Genomic DNA, 13,212 nt, shown 5'->3' on the forward strand with positions numbered 1-13,212 from the left:
TTTTTTTTTTTTTTTTTTTTTTTCTTTTTTTTTTTTTTTTTGAAAGACCTTGATCACATCCTCTTACCTATTAAAGAATTGAATAAAATATTTTTTAAGAACAAATTGGAATATCAAAATATTTTTAAATATTATTTCAATAAGTTCTTAAAAATTAAAATAGAGTTATTAAGTAATTTATACGGTTCAATGTTATATATATATTAATGAAAAAAGTGTTGTTATATATATTATTTAAACTATATATATTTTTTTATAATTTTTGTGAAATATTAAGAAAATTAAGAAATGTTATAAATAATATATATTATATATATATAATAAATAAAATGGTTAAAAATAAATAAATATATGAAACATTTATATATTTATAACATATAATAATATTATATTAAGTTTTAAAAAAATAAAAATTAATACATATATTATATATATATATATATATATATATATATTATTATATATTATATATATATATATAATATATATATAATATATTATTTTATATATATATAGGTTGAACAAAACCATATAAAATTCTTATTATTTTTATGATATATAAATTTTATTTAATTTATATATTATTTTATTTTTTTTTTTGTTTTTCTTTATTTTAATATACCTTTGCAACAAAAAAAATAAAATAAAATAATCGGAATTTGTTTCCTTATAAAAAAAAAAAAAAAAGAGTACTTTTTTCTCATTCCTATTATTATATTATATATATATATATAATATATATATATAATTTCTTTTTTTTTTTTTTTTCTTTTTTTATTTATTTAAATATATGAATTTTTGTTTATATTTTTTTTAACGTTAAAAAGAATACATTATATATAAATTTATTATATATATATGTATTATTATTTTTTCTTTTTTTTTTTTTTTTGTTTGAATTAAAATTAATATAATATAAAAAGAAAATATGTGAAATCCATATATTTTTTATATTTATATTTTTTGCAACATTATAATTAAATGTGACAAGGAAATTAAGATTATAAAAAAATATTAGACTAATTAATTATATGTATATGTAAAATATAATTTTTATATATATATGAAAAAGTATATGCATATATAATCTTATATATATGTATATTTAATATATATATGAAACATTTTTGAATTGTAGATAAAATATTATATATATGAATCACACACAAAAAATATAGAGATAATATAAGAATTATAAATTTCAATGAAATATAATTATGAGAGAAGTAATTTATGTATTAAGCTTTTATAAAATATCGATTTTATAAAGCTCAAAAATAATGAAATATAAATAAATATATATAATATATATATATAAATATATATCATATTTTTATTTATTGATAAGTCTTTATAAATATATCGTGACATATCATGAATATACAATAATTTAAAGGACATTGTTAATGATATTAAATATATAATGTTTTAATTATCTGTATTATAATAATACGTTATAATGAATCATATTAAAAATAATATAAAAGAAATTATTTTTACATAATAATGAACCAAAAAAAAAAAAAAAAAAAAAATAGAAGAAGCAAATAAGAAAATAAACAAATAAACAATAAAACAAACTGAAAATATACCATAAAAATTTATTATAAAATAAAGAATAAAGGGAAAGAAATATGATATGGTGGTTTTTAATTTCAGTAAACTTTTTGTTCTTTCTTATAAAAAGCTTTTTTACACCCAAAGCCACGATATATAGGAATGATCTGAACACGAACTATACAAATTCGTCGACAGGTATATATAAAAATGATATTATTATATATATATATATATATATATATATATATATTTATATGTATGTATTGTATATGTACCTTATATGTATCTTATATATATATATATATATATATATATATATATGTACAAAAAAATATAAGTATGCATATGTATTAAAGAAAATTTTGATTTTCATTTTTTAATTTTATTTTTATTTTTATTTTTTAGAGAAGTATATTTTGGGAGAGAACTACAACCTAACGAGCCTTAAATTAAAAATAGATTTTGGCTCGCTTGACACAGGTACGAAGATTATAGAATATAGCAAAGGCATAATTAATATTAGATCCATTCAACAATATGATTATGATAGCTATATGTTAACGCCATGTAATTCTGACATATGGTGGATATATTCCTTTAGTGATATTATACATATAGAAAAAATAGGTTTAGTATCCTTAGAGCATTATGCATCAAATTTTAAGGTCATTGAGATTTTAGGTAGTGATGTATATCCAGCTACTAAATGGAAAAGATTAGGGAAGATATCAACAAATTTTACTAAAAGTTTTGAATTATTTAATATATATGAATATTGTAAAAATTACGATGAAGATAATTGTTGGGTGAAATATTTAAAGTTTCATGTATTATCTCATCATAATTTAGAGAACAATTATTATTGTACTTTGACGCATCTTCAAATATTTGCATCTTCTGGAGTTGATATGTTAAGTGATAAAATATATTCGGATGAAAATATTAATAAAATTGAAAAGGATTTACAAGATAATTATATGGATCAAAACAATGAACAATTATATGATCAAGAAATTATTGAAAATTTGGAAGAATTATATGAAAATAATGAATCACTTGATGACACTTTATCAAGTACAAGTAAAGAAAAGAAGTCAAAAACAAAAACAAGTACAAATGATGATAATGATAAAATTCATGTGAGTAATATATATTATGATAATATCAAAAAAAATGATGAGAAAAAAAAAAAAAAAGAAAAAAAAAGTACAAGGACACAAGCAAAATCTTTAGATACCAAATTAATAGATAAAGATCTTATGAATACAAAACAAATAGAAAAAGAATTATTAGATACCAAATTAATAGAAAATGAATTTATACATAACAAATTATTTGATACTGATATGATTGAAAAAGAATTAATGGATACAGAATTAATAGAAAATGAATTAATGAATTATGAATTATTTGATAAAGATACCTTTTTTAAAGAAAATTATTTTAATGATGAACAACAAAGGATAGATGAGAGTAATGCAGATGAACAAAATGATATGTGTGTAATAAAAAATAATAAAGACAGTATGAAAGGAGATTATTATATAAAAAAAAAAAAAAAACTTGTAACAGATAATACAAAAGATTTATATAAATGTTCATCCTATAAAAGTAGTAAAAGAGATAAATTTTTTGAAAACATAAAAAGAGAGAATCATATGGATGATGAACATAATGAAAATATATATATCAATATAAAAAATAACAAATCTACACATATACAAAAAAAAAAAAAAAAAAAAAATCATATATTTTATAAAAATGTCTATTACAACATATTGATTGTATTATATTATTTATTTAATCAACATATTAAAAAGGAATTATATCATTTTAATATGTTAAAAAATAATATGCAATCATCATTTTTTATGAACAGATTTTATATAACTACTAGATATAAATATTTAAATAAAAAGTATATCAATTTTATTAATTTCATTAAAGTCTTAAAAGAAAATCATGAACAGAAATTATCCGAATATTATGATAACGACATATATCAAAAATTATATATAAAACAGGAAGAACAAAAAAAGTATATATATAATTTAATAATGAATACTCAAAATAAGTATGAGGCTTTAATTAAATCGTTACCCTTTTCAAGTATACAATTTTTATTAAAAAGGAAAAAATGGATACCTCTTTTATATACAATGTATAAAAAGAAAGAATTTGTAAAAAATCCATATTTTAGCATCATTAATAGAGGAGAAAGAAAAAAACGAAAAAAGAAATATACTATTATTAATGATGATTATATATCATTAAATACATTTAATAAAAATCATATTATAATACTTCATGATTTAATATATTCTTTGTTCTTTTCAAATATATTATGTAATGGTGATTTAGTGTGTCTATTTGAAAATAAAATATTATTATCCAAAGTATGGATATCTCGTTCAAATATAAAACATTTTATTACAAAAAAATATATATTTGATAATTATTATTGTAACAATGAACGTATCAATAAATTAAAAAACATTTACTTGTCACCCCATTTTTATTTCTTTAGAAATATATTTATATCCCACAAGTTTCAAAATAAAATATATTTAAAATTTCCGTATTATACTTATTATGATAAGAAGAGTGTATTGAAATATATGCATAATAATAATATTAGTATGAATGACTTTTTATATACAACAAAGGAAGTGGACATAAACGAATTTATACCATATAGTAGATATAAGAATTATGAATATGAAAAAGAGAGAGTACATATGATAGAACGGAAAAAAAAAACAAAAATGTATAAAAGAAAACCTTATGAAAATTATATGATTTTATATGTTATATATAGATTAAAAGCAAATAATATTTACCATTTTGAATTTATAAAATATTGTACTAATTTAATTAACAATTGGTCCAAAAAAGAAATAAAAAAAAATAAACATGTTACACTTTTATATAACTTAGAAAGAAAATATTTAAGTACATTTTATAACAAAATGAAATGTGTTGATATATATAAAAGTTATAAAATTTTGAAGAAGAAAAGAGTTTTTGTAGGAGCTCATCATCACATTTTTAATAACGAATATAATAATAATGATAATAATAGTTCTAATACTTGTCGAAGAGAAAAATTAATAAATGATATATATAAATATGTACAAAAGAGAAACAAATTAAATTATATTCCTATATTAGATAATAATATGAAAAAAAATCAAATTCAAAAAATAAAAAAACAACAAAAAAAAAAAATGAGAGAAAATATATTTAATAGAATTATATTATTTTTTCACAAATTCGTATTTAGAAAGTTACCATATATTTATTTTTTAAATTTTTGGATTTATAACAAAAATGATATGGTATTTCAAATGAATGATTGTTTGCATATTTTATTTAATTACATTTTTAATAATATAAAGAAAATAATAATAATAATAAAAAAAAAAAAAAAAAAAAATCTATATATATTTTTGCAAAAATTCGTAACAAGTTATATTAAACAAAATTGTTTTTTGAAGAAGAATTTCAGTTCTCTCTTTTTAAAAAAAATAAATAAAAAACATAATAGACATAATAATAATAGAGGATATATTAAGATGAATAAAAATTACATTATATTATATCTTCATTATTATATGGAAAAATCAAAACTTTGTTCATTCGATAAGTATTTGAACAATATTGAAATGTCTTATTATATAAAAACTGCAAATAATAAAAATTATATGTCCTTATCCCATATATATTTTTTTTCAAAAAATAAGGAATATTATTTAACTAATTATATAACATGGTGTATAACAAACATGATATTTCTGTTATTGAATAGAAAAGAAAAAAATTGGAAGGTTGATTTTAATAAAGAGGATATATATAAAAATGAAAATTATTTTTATGATAAAGAAGGTGTTGATGAAAAAGAAAAAATAAATGCTTACAGAAAAATAAATATGATACCAAATTATTTATATAATAATGATAGTTATAATGATGAGTATTTTTACTATGATCATGATGATGTTGATGATGATGAGAATGAGAATGATAACATTGGTAATAATAATTTTAATAATAATAATGTTCTTTATAGTGACCATTATCAATACGATCATGATAATAAGAACTCATATTTGAATTATTATCTTACCAATAGAATAATTATAAACCCCAAAAAAAACTTCTTAGAAAATGTATGTTTAACCATAGGAGATATGGAGAATATCATATATTCAAATTATTATATTGATAAGTTTGAAAAAAAAGATTCCAAATATCATAAATGTATGAAAAACAAGATTAAGCAAAATATATTATATGATGAAGATAAGGATAGTCATGACAGTAGTAGTATAAAAATTTTGAATGAAATTAAGAAAAATGAAGAATCGAATAATAAACTTATCCATGATGTATATGATATTATCAGTGAATATGATGATAATGTTTCTAATAAATATAGAGATGATGATAAAAATGTTGAAAATAATCATAATAATACATATAAAAGAAATAAACAAACTAGTAAAAATATTTCTGTAATAACAGGAAAAAAGGAAAGAAATGAAAATATCAAAGTGAATCAAAAGAGAAAAGAACAAATAAAAAAAACAAAAAAAATTAATTTTATAGAAGAATTTGATAATAAAATTATTGATGAAAATTTAAATTTTCCAAATGAAGAAAATTGTATAAGAGAAGAAAAAATAGAAGAGAAATCAAAAAATACAAGAGGACATGCATTATTAACGTTAGTTGATAAAATAAAAACTATCGAAACTAAAAATAATTATCTTCTAACGAAATTAAGAGATATTATAAAAATAACAAATAATAAAACAAAAATTATATATCATATGTTATCAAATTTTAAAATATTACAAAATACTATAAGTCTATTATTAAAATATATTATGATTAATGAAAAACATATGAAAGATTTAAATATGAATAAGAAAAATTCAGACACGTTCTATAAAATATTAAAAGAAATATGTCTAGAACAAATTAATGATAAAAGCAAAAATATGGATTCATTAAAATATCTATGTAAATATTTACAAAATTTCTTATATGATGAATTTGAACGAAAATATCTATTTGAAAAAATAAGACCTGGAAATTATCCCATGTGTGATGATGATCAAAATATTTTATTGCATAACAAAAATGGATATCATCAAAAAAATACAGATTTTATTATAAAAGAAAAAAAAAAAAGTTTATTCAATTTTTTATATTATGAAAATCATTGTCATAATGATATTTTTAAAACACCATTCATATATTATAATTCACAAGTTGATCGTCTTCAAACAGTTTATTTGAACATATTCAATTTTATAGTAAATTTAAAGGTTGTAAAATTCTTAATATACAAATTCAAATATTGGAAAAATATATTTAAAAGATATATCATAAATGGTTTGTCATATAATATAAATCCCTATACTTTTATGAATTACAGCCCAAAGGATAATCATACTACTAATAATAATATGAACAATACAAATAATGTCATGAATCATATGAATAATATGAATAATAATAATAGTAATTATCATTATCAAAATTGGTACCAGATTTTTACTAACAATTTTTATGTAATATTTTTTTATATCCTTTTTATCATTTTTATAGTTAATAATTTTTTATGTTTCATGTTCTACAAGCACTTATCAAACAAATTAAATGCATACGTGAAAACGTGTACTTGTCATAATAAATGAAAAAAAAAAAAAAAAAAAAATATATATATATATATTTATTTATTTATTTATTTAAATTTTTTTTTTTTTTTTTTTTTTTTTTTTTTTTTTTTATAATATTTGATTATCGTATTTGTTATATATGATTTTATAATGAATATATGGATACCCCTTTTATACAATATATATATATATATACATATATTTATATTTTTATTTGTTTTAATACATTTTTTCTTTCCCTTCTCTCATTTTTTATATTTTTTTTTAAGGAGATTTAGGCATATAATAATATATACAAATGTCTACAATCCATTTTAATAAATAAAATTCATGTTTTTTTATAACATTTTCTATATTTTCCATATTTTGTGTATTTTTTATAATTTCTATATATTATTTATTAATTTTTTTTTTATTTGTTTAATTTTTTAAATAAAGCTGTTAGAAACTTTTCAAAACAGTTTTTAAATATTATTATTTGAAAGAAATAAAAATTTTAGATTCATATTACTATTAAGTATATGTATATAAATTATTAAAAAAAATTATACTTTTTGTAATAATATTCTTATTGACACATATAAATATATATACCTATAACAAATTTTTATTTTTACGTAATATAAATATTTAGTTGTATAAATATGTGCTTATGCGAAAAAAAAAAAAAAAATAAATAAATAAATGAATATATATATATATATATATATATATATATATATATGTATAAAATTTTTTTTATTTTTTTGTTGTTAAAATTTTGAAAGCCGCATAAATATACACGAATATAATGTACAACATTAAAAAAAAAAATAAATAAAAATACAAAAATAAAATATGTATATATATTTATATATATATTTATACATATTCTTGTTGGTGTTTTATTTAAAAATACTTTATCCAATTTTTATCGTATTTTCATCAACAAATTCATAAGGTGGCACTTCTAAATTGGAAGGTGCAGGTCCTTGTCTGATTCTTCCTGAATTATCATAATGGGAACCGTGACAAGGGCAAAAATATCCACTATAATTACCACCTTGAGCTGGGACACAACCTAGGTGTGTACATATTCCTATATTGACTAGCCATTCTGGTTTAATGGTACGATCTGAATCTAATTGCGGATCTCTCATGGTTTGAATTAATTTATCATCTTCTTTTGCTCTTTGAATATCTTCAGGTGTTCTATGTTTAACGAATACAGGTTTACCTCTCCATTTAATAACAACGTGTTCTCCAGGATTTACTGTTCTCATATCTAATTCTGTGGTACCTCCAGCAACTAGATCTTTTGAAATCCAAAAAAAATGAACAGATTTACATATAGCAGATCTCATAATGGATGACATAATAAAAAAATAGGATGCACTGATAAAATACATGAAGGATCTTCTATCTTCATTTCCACTTCTTAATCTATATTCTCGAAAATCAGGATGATGATCTGAATTAATACTTTCAGGATTAGGACAGTTTTCTGCATAACCAGCAGGTCTAAAATTCCTTGGTTCAAATTTTCCAATTGATACAATAGCTGGTTCTTTAGGATTATGCCAGACATCAGTTCTTGTTACATTTGCTCCGCTAGCCAATTCCCCTTTCTCTAGATCTGGTTTTCTTGGAAATACAGGCTCAGCAGTTTGATTATAATGAGCATATCTTGTTCTTGCAAAAATACCTTCATATTGATGTGGATGATTTGACGGTTCAACTAATTCTGATAAATCTTCAACTTTTTTATGAGACACATTTTGTTTTTCTTCAATTTCCCATAATTTTATATCTTCTGCATGATCAAATAAATTTTTATAACTTGGATCTTCAGATGCAGGAGGAATACGTTCATTTTCTTTTATGTTATGATTAAATGTACCACCATTTCTTCTAATTATTCTATTCAATCCATTTTTTCGAAATATTTTGCATTTGTAAAAAAGTTCCACATATTTAATATTATTCATTATATATATAAATAAATATAAATATATAATATATATATATATATATATATTTTATTGCAGAGTGAAGAAAAAAATAAAATAATACATATAAATATTAATATATATATATTATATCCTTAATATCTTACTATCAAATATTGTATCACAAAAATATGTATATTACCTAGACATTTGTTATAATTAAAAAAAAACATATAAATAAATATATATATATATATATATATATATATATATATATATATATATATCTATATATTTTTTCCCGTTTTGTGATTTATCCCAAGTTGCAAATTATTACCAAAAAAAAATAATATATATATATAATAAAATAAGATTATAAAAACGTTATAATATGAAAAGATAAAAAAATTAATTTTTTTTTTTATTTTAAAAGTCTTGAACTTTTTAACAAAAAAATAGCACAATTAAATCATATCATTTTTTCTTTATTTTATTATATACACAATATATATATATATATATTTTTAATAAAAAAAAAAAAATTTTATGTAATATATTATGTGTATATTATCATTGTTTTATTTTATTATATATATATATATATATATATATATATATATCAATAATTATATGTTTTAATTTATTCTTTCATATGTACATTATTTATTTATTATGTCAAATGAAAATGGTATGAATTGCATTATTTTTCAGAAAAAAAAAAAAAAATTTAAAAAAATACATATCATATATATATATTATATTTAATAAAAGAATAATTTTCCTTGAAAATGTATCTAAAATATTTTATAGTCGTATACACATATATTATACGTTGTATTAAATGTATATTAAAAATAAATAAAAAATACATATATACAATACATATATATATATAATACAAAACAATGAAATTAAAATAATAAAATATATACATTAATATAATATTATACAAATTATATTTGTAGTTTTGATAATATATTTTTGAATAACGCAAAAACATTTACGTTATTAAAAAAATAAATTAAAATAAAATAATAAATAAAAGTGAGAACAGAATTTATATTAATCCATCGTTATTCTTTTAGATTAAAAATGCTTTAGGTATGTTCATTACACATTATTAATATATAAAAATGTAAGTTTTATTTTGAAATATAAAGAAAATATTATGTAGATATTATAAACAAATAATAATATAACAAAGAGATCATCATATTATTTATTGTAAGTGTTTTATTTAAAGAAAATTATTACATAGGCTTCAACAAAAAGAGGAGGAACATATTATGTACTACTTTTTTTTTTTTTGAATTCGTGAGTTATAGAAATATAAGTTAAAATGATTAACAAAATGGAGTTTAAAAATGTTGTTTTTTAAATAATAAATACAAATTTTTTGTAACAATTTTTTTTAATTCTATACATATATATATATATATATATATATATGATTATATGTGTATAAGATTTAAAAATATATATATATTTAATCCCTTTTTTAATTTCCTTAAAAAATTAGAGAATAAAAGAAATTGCATATAATTCTTAGAATAATAACATAAATGTTTTTTAATCATATTATATATCGAATACGTATGAATATTTTATGACATCGAAAAATATAGAATAACTTAAAGAACGAAAAAAAAAAAAAAAATACATTATATATATATAATATATGTATATAATTGTCTTTTTATAGTATTAAAATGGTTTAGGAATATATATATTTACATGAAAATATAAAGAGATAAAGAGATAATTAATCAGTTCATTTATTTTTTTAACAAAAAATTTTCCTTTTTCCTTTTTAATATTATACTTATCATAATAATGTAAAAATGAATTAATAATATTTTTTTCTAAATCATTATTTCTATTTCTATTTCTATTCCTATTCCCATTTTATTTTATTTTATTTTATTTTATTTAATTTTATTTTATTTTGGTTGAGAATATATTTTTTTTTTTTTAAAAATAAAAAAACAAAAAATTAAAAAAAAATAAAAAAAAAAAAAAAAAAAAAAAAAAAAAAAGTCGCACGCTAATTTTGAGTTGAACCACAAAATCATGTTAACAGACTTTTATATGCACTAAAAAATAAAAAAAAAAGAAAAAACAAAAAAAATAAAGCGAACCAAAAATTAAAAAAAATTAATCAAAAAAAAAAATATAATTAAAAAATTATCAAAAAAATATTCAAAAAGGATTATCAAAAAAATATCAAAAAATATTCAAAAAAAATTATCAAAAAATATTCAAAAAAAATTATCAAAAAATATTCAAAAAAAAATTATCAAAAAATAATTAAAATATAAATAAAAAAAATAATAAAGAGCTAAAAAAATGGGAAATAATATTAATAAAACCAAAAAAGAATCATAATATTTTTTTAGATTTTTTCAAATATATAATAATTAATATATAAATTTTCCTCATTTTTTAATAAAAATTTTTTGTTATATATGCTTTTTTATTAAATCATTTCAAGTCTTGCACAGAACATTTTTTTTTTTTTTTTTTTTTTATAACATATATATATATTTATATATTATATATATTATATATATATATATAATATTATACTATAATATATAAATATTATTATATATATAGCTTTTTAATGTATAATAATTTTTGTAACTTATATATGTATATATAAATGTGTAAAATAGAAAAAAAAAAATTCAATTTTTCATGTAATTTTTATTTTTTGCTGTTTTTTTTGTCTTTGTATTTTTAATTAGTTCATATATTCTTATAAACAATATAAATTTTGTGAACTTAGTAAAAAATTCTTTTTTTTTTTTTTTTTTTTTTTTTCATTTAACTTTATAAATTAATAATTATACAAAAGTTTTAATTTTACATGCACTTTAAATAAAATTGTTTTTTTTTTTTTTTTTTTCTTTAAAATATTATTATAAATTATATATAATATACATATATATGGGTACATATATTAATATATATTTTTTCCCTTCTTTTTAATATGTAATATTACATAAATATATTTATATATACATTTAAAATAATTTTTATAAATTTATAAAGTGATTTTTTTAAGAGAAAATCAGATTACCAATAACAAGATAACGAGTGAGATGTAATAATGCATAAAATATATATATATATATATATATAATATTATATATACATAATATATTTATATATATTCACATGTAAAATATAAAATTTTCATTTTGTATATTTATATATATATATACATTTGTCTATATAAGAAAGAAGAATAATGAATAAATTGTTATATAAAAAAAAAAAAATTATAGATGGATTCAAAGAAAAGAAAAAAATAATAAATGAATAAAAAATCTACAATTGATTCATAAAATATATATGATTTTTATATATACGAAAAAAAATTTTTAAAGGATATATAATTACATAATATATACTTATTTTATATGCATAATATATATATTATATATATATATTATTCTGTAATTAAGTGCATGATTTTGTAAATTCAGAGGGAAAAGATTACTGACGATTAGTATATAAATGATACGTATTTATTTCACACACGTTAAAAAAATAAAAATAAAACAGATGAATAAATAATATATATATATATATATATATATATATATATATATATACTTTATGTAAAATTTATGTTGTTTTTATTTTATTTTATATTATTTTATTTCTTTTTCTTTTTCTTTTTTTTTTTCTTTTTTTTTATGTCATTTTAATATATATCGTTATATTTCATTTTGTGTATTTGCTATATGAAGCGCCATCTTTAAATGATTATACATATTATACATCATATATTTCCTATTCATACCTTTAAGAAATATATTATTGTAGACATATGAGATATATTATATTCATATATTTTTTTTTTCACTTTAATATATATATGTATATTATATGCATTTTATTTTATAACATTTCAGATACGTTCTTCTCTATGTCTTTTTTTTTTTTTTTTAATTTAGATATAAATATATATTTTTTTTTTCCGTCAAATATAATTATATTTTAAGTTAAACCTTTTGTTACTTTTTGTT

At 16.9% G+C, this 13,212-nt stretch overlaps 3 protein-coding genes across 3 annotated transcripts in view; 2 read left to right on the forward strand and 1 right to left on the reverse strand.

Annotated features, from left to right (window-relative positions):
* PRSY57_1438500 (hypothetical protein) overlaps positions 1-207 on the forward strand; it is a gene marked incomplete at both ends in the record, with an annotated part of 5,104 nt that extends 4,897 nt beyond the window's left edge. Inside the window, one exon of the mRNA XM_020115325.1 lies at positions 47-207. Coding sequence (XP_019969982.1) covers positions 47-207 — 161 coding nt within the window. The remainder of the gene's footprint in view (positions 1-46) is intronic.
* Positions 208-1,634: 1,427 nt separating this feature from the next.
* Positions 1,635-7,265, forward strand: PRSY57_1438600 (hypothetical protein; the record flags this gene model as incomplete). The annotated part of the gene is made up of 2 exons (XM_020115326.1): positions 1,635-1,755; positions 1,966-7,265. The coding sequence occupies 2 exons, from the start codon at positions 1,635-1,637 to the stop codon at positions 7,263-7,265; spliced, it is 5,421 nt and encodes a 1,806-aa protein (XP_019969983.1).
* Positions 7,266-8,146: 881 nt separating this feature from the next.
* On the reverse strand, positions 8,147-9,214 carry PRSY57_1438700 (ubiquinol-cytochrome c reductase iron-sulfur subunit, putative; the record flags this gene model as incomplete). Its single annotated transcript, XM_012909984.2, has 1 exon — positions 8,147-9,214. The coding sequence occupies one exon, from the start codon at positions 9,212-9,214 to the stop codon at positions 8,147-8,149; it is 1,068 nt and encodes a 355-aa protein (XP_012765438.1).
* Between the last annotated feature and the right edge of the window lie 3,998 nt (positions 9,215-13,212).

This window comes from Plasmodium reichenowi, chromosome 14, assembly GCF_001601855.1.
Source record: "Plasmodium reichenowi strain SY57 chromosome 14, whole genome shotgun sequence".
NCBI lineage: Eukaryota > Apicomplexa > Aconoidasida > Haemosporida > Plasmodiidae > Plasmodium > Plasmodium reichenowi.